This window comes from Bombus pascuorum, chromosome 17, assembly GCF_905332965.1.
Source record: "Bombus pascuorum chromosome 17, iyBomPasc1.1, whole genome shotgun sequence".
NCBI lineage: Eukaryota > Metazoa > Arthropoda > Insecta > Hymenoptera > Apidae > Bombus > Bombus pascuorum.
In genome coordinates, this window is record NC_083504.1 from 3,387,263 (window position 1) to 3,405,333 (window position 18,071).

At 35.9% G+C, this 18,071-nt stretch overlaps 2 protein-coding genes across 7 annotated transcripts; both read right to left on the minus strand.

Annotated features, from left to right (window-relative positions):
* Positions 1–1,191: 1,191 nt before the first annotated feature.
* Positions 1,192–2,184, minus strand: LOC132915523 (large ribosomal subunit protein mL55). The gene is made up of 2 exons (XM_060975402.1): positions 2,050–2,184; positions 1,192–1,762 (listed from the first exon to the last, which is right to left on the minus strand). Exon 2 carries the CDS (start codon positions 1,759–1,761, stop codon positions 1,444–1,446), a length of 318 nt encoding a protein of 105 aa, XP_060831385.1. The 5' UTR covers position 1,762; positions 2,050–2,184; the 3' UTR covers positions 1,192–1,443.
* Positions 2,185–2,250: 66 nt separating this feature from the next.
* On the minus strand, positions 2,251–17,393 carry LOC132915483 (cystinosin homolog). Of its 6 annotated transcripts, none has more exons than XM_060975316.1 (10): positions 16,821–17,393; positions 16,395–16,517; positions 6,802–6,853; positions 6,634–6,724; positions 6,008–6,193; positions 5,069–5,309; positions 4,870–4,989; positions 4,497–4,785; positions 4,307–4,409; positions 2,251–2,537 (listed from the first exon to the last, which is right to left on the minus strand). In XM_060975316.1, the coding sequence occupies exons 3-10, from the start codon at positions 6,839–6,841 to the stop codon at positions 2,414–2,416; spliced, it is 1,194 nt and encodes a 397-aa protein (XP_060831299.1). In that variant the 5' UTR covers positions 6,842–6,853; positions 16,395–16,517; positions 16,821–17,393; the 3' UTR covers positions 2,251–2,413. The 6 variants fall into 6 exon arrangements, with proteins under 6 accessions (XP_060831299.1, XP_060831298.1, XP_060831295.1 ...); XM_060975315.1 differs by having other exon boundaries at positions 16,801–17,393; XM_060975312.1 differs by lacking the exons at positions 16,395–16,517; positions 16,821–17,393 and adding an exon at positions 7,471–7,689.
* Positions 17,394–18,071: the final 678 nt, after the last annotated feature.

Genomic DNA, 18,071 nt, shown 5'->3' on the forward strand with positions numbered 1-18,071 from the left:
TAGATGTGCAACGAACCGCTATTTAATTCTTAATGCGTCCTAGCACCTTATGGCCACGGTGTATGGCATGTGTCGTTGCCTAACAAAGGCCGCAAAATTTTCTCGTGCTGTCGCAATAGTGAAGTTTCACTATTATCGAAAGCATCCGCACAATCACATACAAACAACACATTACTAAATATTATATCATCGTACCGAAACCGAAAATGGATTGTTGACTGCTCCTTCTCACGATAGAAAGGATTGTGACTCGCTTTCGCGAACAATCGCTAACTGAGATCGATTAATGCAATCGGCGCAAAGTTGTCTTTTCCTATTATCACTTCCGTTACCTCTTCAAGAGATTTCTGTTTGATGTTTAGCACACATCTACGTATTTTCGAACATTTCATGTTTCTTTTTACATATACATATCTACCAGATATTTTTTACCTCTATATCTGTACAAACTATTAAACTATTTTCGATTCGTCGAAAATAAATCGGAGTAGAATGAATCTTTAAGAAAATAGGGTAAAAACTAAGTGATCTTGGCTCTCTTAGTTTCTTTCCTATCGTAGATTGATAAAAATTGATATCTTTAAACAATTTGTTACTTTCATCTTTCGTTTCTTCTTTCTTGTTTCGTTGAAAGTTCGTTCACGATCTTTTTCGACAGTAACTCATGATTAACGCAAAGACCAATGAAAGCAGACGTATGTATTCAGACACGGTAGCCAGAGAAAGCCCACTAGGGAGATAGCCATAACTATTGATGTTTACCAAAGCAAAGAAAAAATCGAAACGAATAATCAATGCAACCGTCTTGCGCGACACGACTCTGGACAGAAGAGTAGCTTTGGACGTTAGAGTAATTTTTTGAATGATACGTTACATCTCTTCTATCGTGTAATATATGCAGAGAAAACATCCGTTTGCGAGACACTTATTGGATGCAAAGAATGCCATAATCGTTTACTTTCACTTTTTCATTGGTAATTGTGATGTACATACGACGTTTATGACTGATAGATAGCTTTTGCATACCTGAAAAATCAATTTTACAAAATTACAACGAATAATTTTATTGTTATTATATCAACTACGGTGTCAATAACTTTTGACAACTATTCTGCTATATTTAGCGCATTAAAACATTAGTATTATATTTCTGTAAATATTGTAATATTTACGATAGGAAGACATATATACTTACATCCAAATACAGTTATTATTTTATTAAATTACATTCAATATGTACATGATGTGTTTTTATAGTACAGATCATTTTATATACTTTGATTTATTTACTGTACTGGATCTATATATAATCAAAAATAAACATGCAAAAAGCTAAACGATTATAATATAAAACTATAATGTGAATTCCATGTGCAATATTTAGAAAACGATACAGTTGGGTAAATAGAATAGTTTAATAGAATATATAAGTAGTTTAATAGTTTAATAGAATTGAGTTTCATCAAACTCATCTTGGTATTCTTCAACTATTTTTGTTTTAGTTACGGTCCTACGTTTTTCCAATCTAATTCGTCTCTCTTCTTCGGTAAGAGACGTAATGTCGATAGGAAGAGTAATTATCCTTCTTGGTTCATGGTATTCGATATTAATACTACTGCCATCTGATAAAACAAGATACACAGGAAAAGTATTTAAATAAAGTTTTCTATGCTTCTTTGTTATTGCTGCTGTCCAACAATTCAATTTCCTATGTAAGGATAACGCAGATTGTGCTGGTCGTAAAAGGGAGGATATATTCATTCTGAAATATGAATATATATTTAAAAAATCAATGAAAAACAGTAACTTAGTAACAGAAACAGTAATTTTATTTTGTCATTAGCAATCGATAAAATTATAATATATGGAAAATTACACATATCAATATCTGCGCAAAGAGGTTATATTAGCCATTAAAGTTAAAATCTATTTGCGAGTCATAATTCCACTACTATTTATTATATTCTTTATCTGTTGTTTGACCATAACATTTTATAATCTTTCTCTGCAAATCTTTCTATAATCAAACTGAAAGTAAATTAAACTTACCTCTTTTCTGAATAAACACTACTACTCCGACTATATGTGTACAACACCGTTCTGTTACACGATTGGTGCACAATTCGACCAGTAGATGGCTACGTATTATCGAATCGAATCGAATCGAATCGAATCGAAATATCGATACCTTTTTAAATTGTTAAACCTTGGCGGTTTCAATATGTCTTATTTCGGTAGGAGTGAGATATATTTCGTTATAAAAAGAAGTGAATTATTTGATTTCGCGAGTGATATTACACACGTGTATACATTTTGTTGTATAATTGCATGGCTTCGTAATTTTCATGGATGGATATACTGCACGTCGCTTGGTAAGAATAAAATTTCAAATAACTTATGCAAATAGATGGGGTCATGTCGTCATGGGATCGGTAGCAATGTCAGCGTCGCTTTTGCTATTTGAATCGCAGGTTAATGGATTTTCTTCCGATCTTTCGTAATTGTTACCAGGTATTCTAACATATTCTTTATGATCCCTGTGGAAAGTAATCGACATGTATATAGTCCTTCTTTATGATAAAAAGATAAATAAAAAGAGCACAGTTGTGTGTAGTGAGTGATCCTATTTTTATATGGCACACGTTTTCTTCAGTAATATATAATTAGTCCTCACTCGTTATAAAGATGTTAGTTCAATTAGTTCTGTTAGTAAAGATACGACACAACATACGTATACACATACATAGAATTGTGCGCACACATACACACATGCAAACTGATTTACTCAAAGGGGGCACACACCATTTATTTCAATCTTTCTGTGATTTCAAAATTTGAAAGGGATTTTATTGCTTTACTTTGTAGGAGTTTAACGAAGATCAATATAGTAGAAAGACACAGAAAAGATTATTAAAACTGTTGTAAGTTCTAATAATTAGACAATACACAATCACTTTATTATAATACACCTTTGATATAAAGGTAGTTCTAATATCATGCTGCATGCCTAAAAACCGCAGCACTATAAGACAAACTGTAATTTAAAATGCTTAATCTTGAAATGTAACAAAATTTTTTCAAGGTGTACGAAGTCATGCAGATAATATTTATTGCAATTTCAAGGTAAACATATAAATGTAAAATCATAAACAATTACAGTTCTCAATAATTTATGAAAATTTTACCTTTTTTGTAACTTTTATTTTCATACACTACCAATATCATTTGATATCTGCAATATTGTTTGACATATCAATGTGGTTAAAATTGTTATAATCAAGCTTTTTCCTCTTTTATTTATACACAATTAACAACCGAGATTCGTTAAAATATTTAAAAATATATCAAAATAATCTTATTTATAACAACAATTTTTCACTTCTTCAACTTCAAATTTTTCACTGGATAAATTTTGTATAACTAACGTATACAATAACGATATGTGTTAAAACGTTTTAAATACTGAACGCTGAATTTCCATTTCGCGACTGAAATGAAATTCTGTACAACTTCTTTCCCTATCATATTTCTACTTCTGACTTCGGAAACCACAACAACACATATCTTTCAGAAGTGCGTCCGAGTCTTCGTCATATGAATTCTCTTGTTTATGCAGTATTTCGTTACTTCTTGCATTCTGGCTACCTACTCTGTAAGAATTTATGATTTTGCAAGCTCGTGCAACTTGGAAGGGGAAAATGCATGGTTGTGAGATGATCTTAAAACAAAATTGATGATGATAGGTACTTATATTCTGTTTTTGAGGTCAATCATCTGTTCACGGATAAATCTGTAAACAAATTTTTTTGCTGCCTCATATCTACGATTCATACTAGCAAAAGCATGTACACATGCTTATAAGAATTGAACTGATTTAAGCGGATAATAAGTAGTGCATATGAAATTTTCTATAAAATTCAAATTTTACACATAGATAGATATGCATATTTATATATTAGCTTCTACATCATGTTGAGTTTTTAGCTCGTTTATGAATAGTAGTGGATATTGATTTTTGTTATGAAATAATTAAATATAAAGAATTAAGTAAGTAGAACTTATAAGACATGCAAGTTATTCATCTTTTCACACGTGCAAAGACTACTACTTCCAAAGGCAAAGTGATACATACAATTTCTACTAATATCTCAATAGCGCGTTAGTACAAACAACATGCAGCTTGTAGTATGTTTTTCATGTCTGCATATTAGTAGCTTTTTAAGAAATATAACTATTTTTATTATTTAAATGGTTGTTAGTTGAATGGTTTATGACGATGAAAAAATAAGGGTAGAGATATACGTACCTGTATAGTACATAGTGTTGTATAATGAAGAATATATCAAATGCGACTGAGAAAAATCCCAAACCAAATTTCGTGGGATCTCCGAAAATACTTTCCCAATCGTCTAAAAGAAAAAGCAATCATTAGTTATTCGCCATTAAAACGGAATTGGTAATAGTTTGAAGTTCTACATTTATTTTATATACGTTACCATAATTGTATGCATTAAGTATCATCTGTAGCATTGACAACATACCACCGGTAAAGTCTAAAAATATATTGCCAATACTCCAACCAACGGTGGATTTTCTTTTGTAGTTATAAAATGCTTGTGGAACGTATTTAATTAATGTTATACTCAATTTAACGTAACTACAATAATACAGAAAGTCAAGCCATTTTATCGTTGTCACTATAGCTAATATCATAGAAATTAAAATAATGACTACAAATATTCCGTGAATAATACGTGCTGTGGTAGATACTCTTTGATTTCCTGTCTAGAAAGACAACGTCTTCGTTAAAATTTAGAAACATTTACAGAATTGCAATATGTTTGTCCGCAGTAAATTTTAATTAATTACCTCATATATAAAACACTGAATAATAGTTATCACAGTCGCAAATGTTGCGTGCAAAGCGAAGAAAATATCATTCACTTGTACAGGGTTTAAACCTTTTGGATATCTTCTAAAATACTCCAGCTGAAAAGTGTGACGTTAAGAGTAAGTCTATGGTTAAAAAATACTATACCAATTGCATTTATGGTACCATTTAATTTACCTCAACTTCTGGTATCCAATACAAGCCACAATTGAAAAGCGCATACATAATAAAGCCAACCAAATTCAATGACAAATAATCAAAATTTAATCCTACAACACTTTTGCGTTTGTAATTACTGTATATCTGCGGATAGAAGCTTACACTCCATGCTAGAAAGTATATCCATCCTACTACGGTACTTATGTGATAAAGTGTATCTGATTTTTCAACGGTCACTCTAACAAATGCTTGGGAGTAACTGTAAAAATACAAACTATTAGTCACTATAATGAAAACACAAGATTCTGCAACAAAGCATTTAACAATTTTGTAATTCTTTTCTTACTTTAAATCAATTTTATTTAATTGGTCTTGAGGTATTAAAATCACTCTAAAAAGTGTCATTATTTTTTGGTGACAATTTTTAATTTTAATTAATTGAATACAAACTTGGCAATACGAATACCAAAATGCAATAATGGTAAAAGAAAATGGTAAGAGCAATTACGCTAAATTTGGTTTTACTACAAATTTTGAAAATAGATAAATTAATATATTTGTTGTAGTAGCTGGTATATCATGTTCTAGTTAGAACAGATGAACACAGACTGATTGAACTTTCAGTAGGGGAACCGATGACAAGTATAGGTCAGGAGGTTATCTGTACAAAACCACTAAATACTAATGTATGTAACGTAGATCAAAATCTCCTGCAAATTAATCACAAAAGAAAAGATTGGGGTTACCTTTGATCACAACACAACAGTACTTGATAGTGATGAAGTCAGTTTGTTCTAATCTATTGTATCTTCATTTTTTCTTTTTTTTTTTGTGGATCAATGTGTTCCTTATTTATTAATTTAAAGGTTTATTTGCAAATTAAAGAGAAATAAATAGTAGTATGCTTTGGATTTTGATTTCAAAGGTGCTTATTCATTATATGAAAGATATACTTACTCTGTAACATTGTTAGGTGTGACATTAAGACTAATAATCGAGTGTCCTGCACTGCGACCATTTATAAGAATATCCCACTTCTTCTTTGTATCGTTTTTAGTAATATAGATACTGGATGTGTTAACAGAAACTAAATCTGGATGTTGCACTTCTATCGTCACTGATACATCTTCAGATAACTTCTTCCTGTATGAAAAGATTAAATGATTATTAACATTACTTTATGTTCTTTATATTCTTTAATTACATAACAACGTAGCTAATTTATAGTTACTCAAGAAAAAAAAAAAAAAAAAAACAGGAAAGTTCTATCTCAATTTGTTCTAGATGTATTTTATATACTATTGATATATTATCAATATTACTGCTTTATATAAGAAACATTTCTAAACAGTAATGCAACATAACAATCAATTTGAATAATATTTTAGAGAATATGCTATGGAATCGAATGAGAATATTAGACTTATCGTTAGCTTTTAATTAGATATTAAAGCAATATAAGTAAATGATACAACACATTGCACAGTCAACAATGAACTCTTTGTGTCTCATTCAATAAACATGTTGTACTCGTTTCGTTTAGATAATCTTATTTTTATTCCTCTTATGTCAAAAATACTTACGTCAGGTACAACTCAAACGATTCTTGACTATCTACGTGAACTATTAAATCTTGATTTGATACCTTAAAATCTGCCCGTGCCTTATCTGCAACTGAGGTATTAATTGTTAATTAATATAAGACAGAAAGATGCAGTTAAGTGTAATATAATTTATAAATTGTTCCATACCTAGAATTGTGATAATCCCTATATACCACATCAAGGCCATCTTTTGTGGCTTCTGAAATAGATCAAACAGACCTTTAATCCCAAACTTTTCTTGAATCTCAGATCTTGCATAACATTGTATTTAACTGTACTGATTAACTGTATTGATATCACTGTATCAATTGTAAGACAATTATACAAAGCAACTGGCAATTATGAAACAACTAGCTTGATTAAAAAGTTATTAAAATTCTAATCTCAACATATCACTACCATTTCGTGTTCTAATACATCAATTCTAACTCGCTTCTAACAAGGCTGACCAAATGAGATTCTACTCTATACGTCTAATCGAGAAGAGAATTTTTCAACTTCTGAAGGCTTTGACCGCTTAATACTCGGAAGAAACAAGGAAGTCATAGAAAGTGCCGGGCACTTTGTCGGATGCATGCTACTGATACAATCGGATAATCTGTACCAATCCTCCAGTTGTCATTCACGATAGCCAGAATTTGATAACGTTCCGTATATTTTCGGTCGAACATCGGGTACCGTTAGTTCAGTGATTATTTGAAAAAACCGATTGCCATGTTAACGCGATTTCAAACGATGCGTTCGCTTGTGCAGACATTACGACTACAAAAGCTAGGTTCCTATGGAAAGACACAGGGAGTATCGGTCGAACTTAACCTCGGAAGCGCGACGACCTCGATGAAACATGTCACGAGGCGTTAAAGGCGATAAGACCTCCCGTTCTGGAGATTTTCAGCATTCCGTCCGAGTTTGGACGAGCATATCGTTTGACTAGAGAAACTTGACATCACCGAATATTTCACGGTGGCTCGACCGAAAAATCGATCGAGCCTGTACACAGTACACCTTTGAACCAGTTCTGAGCAAACGTAAATGGAAACTCCCGGCCCCTGGATAGCATGCATTCTCTTGTTTATGTCATGCAACCATGCAACAAAACGCGCTGGCGTGAGATGAATTTTAGACAGGAACGTAACGAAAGCTCGTCTTCAACGAAAATTTGTCGTACTTGTAAAATTTTCCATTAATTTTAGTTACATACAAATGAAGTAGGAAATTGTATTTTATGTATATCGATGAGGACCGACTTCGTTTAAGATAAAACCTTTGAATTGATTTATTTGAATCTGACGATGTCTTTCGAAAGTTTTGAAATTAATCTGATGTAAATTTTTCGCGAAATTACATATTCAGGTAGAAGAGAGTAAAAGAGGTTTCTCAGCCTCGTATCGAGATATTTGCATGTAAATTGCGAGGCGATGTCATTAACGAGTTCCATAACGTGATAGTTATCGTTTTGATACGCGATGTTTCATTATGCCGCGGTTTTTTTTCATTTCATCGCATTACATTCTTTTTCCTGCTGTTCATTTTCGTAATGCTCTCGGTAGACTGGCACCATCCTTTTTCTAGGCGAATTATGGACCTATTCGGAGATAATGGACCATCTATTTTTTTCATTATTTCTCTTCGCTGCTATAAAATGCTTCAATATTATAGCCACCCATATTATTTTCCCTTCTTTTTAGTTAACCTTGTACAATTAATCCTTTCACAGAGCTATATTATTCCATTGCTACGCATTTGTGAAAGTAGAAATTATTCTCGTTCAAATTTTTCTTGATTTCCAATTTCCTTTTTATCCGTTCTTGAACGCGTATCTTTCTCTCGCAGTTTAATCGACAATTACCAATTATTTTGGAACTGAGTTTAATCTCTGATGAAAAATTATTTCTCGGGGCGAAGAACTTCTCGCTGTTAACGAAATCCAAATGAAATGGTTAAATAAAACCGATGTTTCCACTAGAACGGGAAAAGTCGCGCGTTTTAGCACGTTCAAGCAAGATTCAGCGAGAATCAGAAAGCAGCCGATTTTCCGCGATAACGTTACGTTAATACTCTGCATTCGGCAATTCGGAAAATTCTGTTCCGACAAGTAGTTCGTGAGTGAACGGTACTCGTAAGCAGAGGGAGAGGCGGAGGCGGAGGCGGAGGCGGAGGAGGAGGCGGAGGTGGGTGGGCGTGTGTATACTCTCTCTCTACACATTTTGAGATAGAATAAATCGAAAGAGAGATCGACGTTCGAGTGCACTCCGTGTCCCAAAGGGGCCTTCGCGAAGCTTACACGGAAACAGCTCTGAAAGTCGATCGGCAGTCTGCTGCCGCTTTTGTTGACGTATACAGGCTACTTCGCCGTCAATATTTTCCTTTGCATCATAGCTGGCCGAGTCGAACGGACCTAATCCTTGAAGATAGTCCCCCGCCCCCGTCGCCCTCCTCCTTCTTTTTCTTTCTATCAATTTCAATTCGTCTTCGATATGGATAAACAAGATTGTTCCTGGCCGGACGTTCGTCCATATACCTCCGAAATTATTCCTTCGAATCGTCCGCATGGAATTTCCCAGGAAATATTCCTTTCCTCGTTCTTTTCTTCAGATTTCAAGATTCGGGAGTGCCTGTCGGCGTATCCTGGAAATTTCCAAAGCGTTTGAAAATGTTTTCTTCGACGAAATGGTCCACGGAAATCTGCGAGCACCGTCCGCCGATCGATTTCGGATAAGCGAATAAACGTTTACTTATCGTCTACAATCTGCAGTATATGTTAAAACATCCTGTTGTTCGAACGACCTTCAAAATTTACGAATTTCTATATCTTTTAAAAAATATGCTTGGAATTCTACTCCTGTTTCTTATCGTCCATCTATTTTTAACTTGCGATCACAACAAGATCGAATAATTTGATGCACGTTCGACGTATCGTGATAAGAACGTTCGAATCGGCTCGTAAAATCACGTAAATTATCGCGAAATGATCTTTTACAGTTTCGAATTCTATTTGTTCTTATCTATGCGCATTCCCCCAAGTATTCTAGCTATTTGCTGCTTGATAAACTTAATACACTCGAGATCCACTCGAGTGTCGATGCAGTTCCATCGGCATTGTGGAAACATCGTTATTCACGTTGGAAGGCACGAAACAGATATAACAGAAGAATTTTATCGAAACGATAGAAGCGAGAGAGTCAGCAGCTAGACGGACAGATAGATGCTCTTAATTTATTAATACAGATTAACGAGCAAGACGTTAATAAGCAAGTAATTACGTATATTATATCATATCCAAGTAAATGATAAAGGGATTGTAATTTATCTACATATTACATAAACGTTGTAATATTCCGAAAAAGTGAAAGACGAATGAAAGATACATTACGTATTGACGACGATCGTTACGTATTCCCTCGCCAAGCTTTCTATTTATCGACACCACGATGCTTTCTTATCTGGAACGTATGTGTTTGCATCGCGTTGGCCCCTTTTTTAACCTTTTCGTTAGATATTTTTTGCCATCACATACGGTCGCGTTATCTTTCGGCCAGCAGTTGCATTATCCTTTCATCCTGGAAACAATTTCGCGAACAGTTTTGCGTGAGCAGTATTAAAGGCTAGTCCGCCAGGTAATAACGGTTAGCATAAATTAAAGATTAACTTTGCCGGCTGGATCGGGCAACGTAATGCTCGTTCCATGTTAATTTCTTATCGCCGGCAATTACTTAATCGCACGCAGTCAAATGCACGTTGAAGCCACGTCCCTGGTTAATTGGGATGTGAAGAAACATTCGTGGAACGAGCTTCGTTTCATGAAATCTAGCAACCGCACTAATGAAAAGAAAACGAGACAGGGAAAGCAGAGTATCATAATCATAGAAAGCTTACTGGTAGTTTAAGCAGAACGAAAAGAAAAAAATTAAAATTACACGAAAATACAGACAACGTTTAGAGAATGTTAACTTCAGATAGAAATACTATCGCGTAAGATTGGCAAAACGTCGAGTTATGGAGCCGATTTGTTGCGTTTGCAATTTCAAAGTTATCGAGCGTCACTGCAACGATTTTGTTGCGCAGGATGAAATTAGACTTTACAGTGTGAAACGCGCGTACCGATACCAGATGCAGGTCACACGTTTCGTGCACCACGAACGACAATCACCATGAATTTCATAGAGAAAATTTAAAAAATAACGGAAATAACGATCTCGCGGCAAGATTTTATGGCAATATATTGCTGTTTTTCCATAGTATTTCACGCGATTTTCATGTCTGCTGCTGCGTGCTGCTGCCCTTATCTTAATATTTTAAAGCGTCTTATTTGTTCGGCACAACGTTATCGCATTTCATTTCACATTTTTAATTTAAATTAATCACAACGTTGCATAATCTGCTGGGGCGGAACGCACGAACGTATATATTTCTCAAATATGTATATTATGTCTATTTTGAACCGAATGATTCAATCGATTCAGTTCACTCCAAGTTCATAGATCAAATTTCCGTTTCGCTGCTGTTAATATCCCACAAACATTAACTTCGTGTTTCGAACACGTTATATCTTCCTTCTCGTCACTCGATATATTCCCTGGCTTTTCAGCCTTGCTTTTTCTTTATATCGTACCGTTCTCCAATGTAAATTCACGAGCTTCGTTGCGCTGGTCTCGCCTATTTCACGAACCCGATCCTTATAGAATATTAATGTAGCTCTGCGTACTCCATTGCTGTGGAATCGCATTTCTCTGGACGGTTTTGATAACGCGAAATCGCAAGTAATAACGTACGCGAGATAAAAGATTTCATTCCACCGTTCCGCCGGGTTAACGTATTCTAATTAACGATCGACTCGGTCGATAGAGAACTGGTAGGGATCTGATGGTGACACGTGTAGCGATATCGCTGGAAAAAGCGTTACGTGGAAGTAGAAAGAAACAGATAGCAGAAAAGGTTGACCGATTCCATCCGACGATCGTTCGATCGTTCGATCGTGTAATTTGTCCGGGTAAACCGAAACTTGTATTCCTAATGTCGCCTGAACCCATTGCTCCGGCACGTCGGTTCGTATCCAAGGAAAACTTCTTTTTCTGAGTGTTTCAGGCGTACCAGCCGATTTCCAATGTAAATTTACAAGCTCGTGGCGGCAGTTTGGCTCGGTCTGCGGATTCCATTCCTATCGAATATTAATGCTCGGAACGCGGTCTGCTTTTGACCTTTTCCGAGATCCGATTTTACGAGGTACGATCGAAAACAAGAAGAAAGAACAAAACAACGGCCGACCCGTGTCGGCCTAGTTTCAAAGAATATTACCCACGATACACTCGAACGCTACCTCGAAAAAATTGTCCTCTTCTTTCTCCATTTCTCCCTCTCTCCCTTTCTCCGTTCTTTCCTACATACACTCGAAAAATATCGTCCGGAAACGAATCGACGGCGAAACGAAAATGGATTTTTGGAACTGTTGGCGGTGACAGTGGTCGACAGGCCGCCTGCTCGAAAACTTAATTACTCGCTCGGACGAAGAAAGTTCGGACGGCGAGGAAATTTATTCTTCGTTATTACGATCGTTCGCCGTGCTGTCAGCATCTCGAACGAGTTCCGAACTTCCTGTCCTGAGATTTATATCTGATTTTGTTAATTCCGGAGAAAGCGTTTCAAAGAAAGTTTCCCAACGTAATTCCTTAACGAGCGTTTTTCATTTCAGATATTCCTTTCATCGTGGTACATCTTACCGCTCAACGACATTATCTCCGCTGGTTCATAATGGTATCATCGGTAAAAGAGAATGCCAGATCGCTGCGGCTGAAGTAAGTAATGTAACGTACGAAAAAGGAGTACAATTTTTTATAATAAATTTACAGGACCGTGCGCATTAGCAATGCGATTATCTTGACGAGTCATAAGAGACATAATTTATTATCGAATAACTATAATTAAATAATGTTTAAACTAATAAAACGATATGGGGCAAAGTATATTACGAATATCGATACATGCCGCGGTAGAAACGTAAAAACACGCGTGATCGATTACTCATTAAATATACGTGTTACTAGAGTATGGAAGATACTATCGACGCTTCTTCCTCTTACGATTTTATTATTTTATCTAAGACACGATCGAGTAAAAGCTTGTTTAATATTTAACTTGCTTTGCGATATGGAAGACAGGCTCGTTACGATATGATCTTGCAGTTGAAATGTTTCAAACAGTCAGACAACATAGCTTTCCTCGCTAGTAATAATTAAGGAGGTCGATAAGTCGATCGATCCATCGACCGCCTTGATGTTTCAGCGTTCCCTTTCGTTTGATCCAAATACTTGGCTATTTTCTACCATGATTGAAAAAGATCATAACGGTTACGCATTCATAATGAACATAATTATTCTGTGAATAAATTGCGCCAATGAAGATATCCTAGATTTCTGTGACTTGGCGTCGTTGCCAAGTACGAACCATTATTTGTGTTACGTTACGTATTTTGTAAATGTTTAAACGCGACGCCAAAGGCAATGATTTTTTAAATCGATTGCGCGAGAGGGACGGACGAATGGAAATAATTTTGAAAGTACGTGGACGCACGAAACGTTTGCGAAAAAGGAATATTTATTATTTTGAAATAGCTCGCTCCTCCGCAGAGATACTTTTCGAAGTATCCAGTGACCAGTTTGAGACGCGTCTACCTTAATTGAAGCGTGATACGTTGCTTGCGTGTTGCATTTTTAATTCCGTTGTAAAAAAAAAATATAAAAAGAAAAAAGCGAAACGTTGTTGAGCTCGTGAGTCTGCTTGATTATACGCTTGCTTCCATCCGCGCGTTTATAATTATTTCTCTCAACGGCAGATGAAAATTCGGGACGGAAGATCTTTGGACACAGCGGGAAGAAGAAATAAAAACAGAGATGCCTGGACAAAGTTTTTAACCGACATGACGGAACGAATTATGACTAACGATAGAATATAAAAGCATACGTGTGGAAACACATTACAGATAATGAAAATGAATTATGTTCATCTATAAATCATAACGCGAACGTATTGCTTTATCACTCATTGTCAGTAAACAAATTATTTCGAGTATCCAATAAATACGCGCGCGCTCGAAAATAAATTTCCAATTATTTTCTTCGTCCATTCTGTCAACGCGAAGAGCTTGATAAATGTTAATTCATCGTTGGTCATTCGGTCGATAAATAAAAATAAAAGCGATGAAAGAAATATGCACCGCATTAATATTACGCATTATAATGCTTGAAAAAGATTCCTGGAATAGGTACATTATTTCTGGAATTAAAATGTCGTATTAATTCCGTTTTTTTTTTTTTTTTTTCATCCCCTCAACGGAACGAATCGTAATTTCGCAGCTCTCCAGATGGAATAAAATTATCCTGATAACGCGAGCTTCAACAGCGTAGTTCCGCTGAAATTGATTTAATCATTTTTCGAATAGCACTAACATTCCTTTTAATTCGGCGACGATCGATCGAGATCGATCATTCCTCTTTCCCAATAAATTATCGTTGTTACGAAAGTTAAAAGAAATTGTAATTAAAAAACTACTCGATTAATTACACCAATCGCTAGAAATCTAATCTATATTTTTATAGTCTATTGTTTTTATCCTATAATTAAATTTAATATATCGTTACAGGCGTGATCGATAAAATTGCTTTAGATAACTCAGGAAGATTAACGACAAATTTTTCTACGGTATTATAAGTTTGTATATATATCTTCTTGATCAATGGACTGTTCGAATTTGATCCTTTATAAGTCTCTAGGAATTTCAGAAAAGATAATGAATTATAGGGGCAAAGTAACAGCCGCTAATTATCGTGAGATTCTTTAGCGATAATTAATCTTGAACGCTTTGTTGTATACAACCCGCTACGTCCCCATTAATTGACCCTTTTCTGGAGTTAAATGATTTATCGTTTCGCGTGAATCACTCTGTCAACTTGTACGCCATGTCATTCTGATATTGAAAAATTAAGACGCCGACCACCGTCGATCGGCTCGACGAAATTTAAAAAGCCGCATTTTTCATCGTTCATCCACTCGACTATATTCTAGGTATTTCTACTCCTTACTCGACAATGACACGTTCTTATCCATTACGGCACTGCACTATTTCCTGCGACCTTGTTACTTCAAATAAGAACAATTTTCTACACTTAGCAGCGTTTCTCGCAAAACTCAAACAATCGTAGAAGTCGTAATAGCTCTTTTCATATGTAATTTTTTGTAACTCGTTATCTTGTCTTGCTTCGGTTACAAACAACGTTGCTATCGATTGGCGGAACGACGATTTTTAGGCCGTATCACGTGGAAACGGTGTTATTCGTTTACGAATGTCCGCTCATATGCAATCGTAAATTTGAAATTCTGCTTAGTCAGAACGTATAATCGAATGATTAAATCAACTAATTCTCACGATCAATTTTAAAAGAAGCATCATAAATTACAATCGTTATTGAATAACTGGGATGAAGCAATCGATTAAATTCTTCATTCGTCGGTATCCATATAAATCTACATGCTACAGATACCCGTCGTTCTTAGACAACGATAAGGTGATAATAGGCGATGAAAACATCTCTTCTTTCGACTTCACTTAATTCGATAAACTTATCTGATGACAATGTCTTACCGCTTCGATATTATCGTCTGTTCTTTTCTCTCAACGGTGTCTATGTTTAATAATGGATTACGCGCCGTTATATACACAAGGCGTCTCGAATCGAAAATATGTCGACGGAGTTTCAAGAAATTCATGTCCCCGGTTACGATTTGCAAAGTACTTTACTTGCGAAAGCTGTCAATGGCGTTTGGCAGCGTATCGCGTGTATAGAAACGTGTCAATGACTTTTGTATTCGGCCTCGTTTCCCGGTTTCCACCAACCGACAAGTACCGAATCGATTTCGATTTCACGGCCAGTTTCACGGGAATTATATCGTGTTACAGAATCGACGAAAGTGGTGGACGTGCTCATCGCGAATTTTTGTCAATTCGATCAATTTAGTCTACCGAGAAGAAAAGAAAAAAGAAAAAAAGAAAGAAAAGGAAAAAAGAGAAAGGAGAAAATACAGCTCGATTATTTCTTCTCAAGCACTTTTGAAATCTTTCTTTCGAACATGATTTGCAACTTAAAAAAGTTTAATTTCGAAAGAAGAAAGGCGTACGTGTATATAATGTATAATGTCAAGTTTACGAATCGTATTTATAACTGCTAAAACTTCTTGCAACTCGACCATTCCCTTCCTATTTTTCTTTACTCAACTGTATTAAAAGTCTTTCCATGTTCACCGCTTTATTAATTGAAGGGTAAGACTTTGGGAGTGTTTTAGCATAATTCGAGTTGCAGCGAGTAGAAGAGGTCTAATCAAATGAAGGTGGAATAGCGTATATTACGGCAGGTACTCGTTTCTAGAAATTATAATATATAAATTTCAACGTAGACTGAGAATGAGAATTTTCAGCTAACGCTTAATATCCAATGTTTAATCTCTATCCTACATCCGGAATAATATATCACGTTCGTTCTATCGTCTATAACAGATTGCAAGACAGGGACATAGAACGAATAAAGTGCCATTCGATGCTCGTTCGGTAATTCGTGACTGATTTATTCATCGGACGGCGACTCAAATTCCGCATCCTTGGCTAAACGGTCGATTTATTTCTCCAACGTTTTGTCCAGTTTTTATTAGATCACGATTTACGGATAAATTGCTCCGCGGCTTCACTCACTCACCTGTCGAATTTCGTTCGGCCGCGATAGATCAGGTGACAGTTAAAGCCTGCAGTAAGCGAATCCGATACAGAGACGTCCAATTTCTCCGCGCTTTAAAAACCTCTTTCCTCTCTTTCGAGCTACCTGCAAGAACAAGCTTTCCATTAAAACTCGTCGAGACCGACGTGTTTCTTCCGACGACGAACGGAAACGATTTAATTTGTCAGCGATACTTTTTTTTTTTATGGTGGCTTCGTTAACTTCTATGCAATTTAATCGATCGATCTCGAATCGTTGATTTATTTAATTTTTCGAATTTTGTTCCTCCACGTAATAATTACATCTTAACATTATAATTGATGCAAATGTTTCACGTGTTTCGTGACTATGATCGAAGGAAAAATTTAACAAATGTACGACAGTATACCTGTCTATGGTGACGCTCACCCGTCTACGTTTCTTCCAATCATCCAGTCATTTGGTGCAATTTCATCCAGGCGAGCACGCACTCTCGACACCCAGTTTGTCCACATTCAATGGCTCCAGTTTGCCGATCGCAAAACTTCTCAGGGCTTCAGCCTTGAACTTGCAACGAAACTGTCCCTCGTTCGCACCCGATATCTTTTCCGACTTGGACCAAACATCGGCTCTTCTTCTCTAGGTCGAATCGCCTATTTTCTTCTCCTATCAGTACTCTCTCTCTTTCTCTCTCTCTTTCTTTCTCTCCCTCCCTCTCTCTCACTCTCTTTACCGAAACGAAAGAAACTCGAACGTTTTCTATGCGCGATCACGGCGAAACATTACCGGTCGGAGCGACGTCGAAAAATAAGTCGAAAAATAACCCAGCCCGAGGTATAATTATGACGAAATCGCTGGCTCGTTCAAGGTCTCGGACAAATTCTATCGAAAGTAAAAGGAGAACGGTTCGTTTCTCTTTTCCTTCGCACGACCGCGATATCGTCGAACGATAGAAGAGAACACTATCGCATTGGCGAACGCGATTCGCAATGGCTAGCGCGAGCCTGTCGTACGTACATATAAATCTGTTGTAAGAGCCTCTCCCCTCCCGGCAAAATCCTCCCTCTCCGACCCGTCCCTTTCCCATGCGACGCTCAATTTCATGACCGTCTCGGCTATCTCGGCTTTTCCCAATGTGCTTTTACCGTCTCTTCTGTGTTAGATCCTATAGATTATTCCATCATAACGCCAATTTCTGCGAATCTGATTTCAACGGAATTTGCAGAAATCGTCTTACGATCGAATAATCTATGAATCTGAATTCTGTTTCGAGTGATGCAATAAATCAATCACGTTAAACTAATGTCGTCGATAGACATAATCGTTGAACAACATAGGAAATATATTTTTCTTGTGTTTTAACGTCAAGGAACGAAGGATTTGCGAGGAAATTTTAATGATAAATCTGGCAATGATAAATAACGATGCGTTACTTACGCGAATCGAGTCATTAACGTTAAAACGCTGGCAAACAAATCAATTTGTCTTTAACTTTCCCTGATACTCCATCGAATTTTTACTCCCCGCTTGATAGATAAGATAAAATATCCCTCTAAGAGTAAATTGATTCCAACAATTGGCAATGACTAGGTATTAAAACAAGCAAGACGAAAGACCAATAAAGTTGACAACATAATTGATTGAAAAAATGCCAGCATTGCGAAACGACGGTCAATGTCG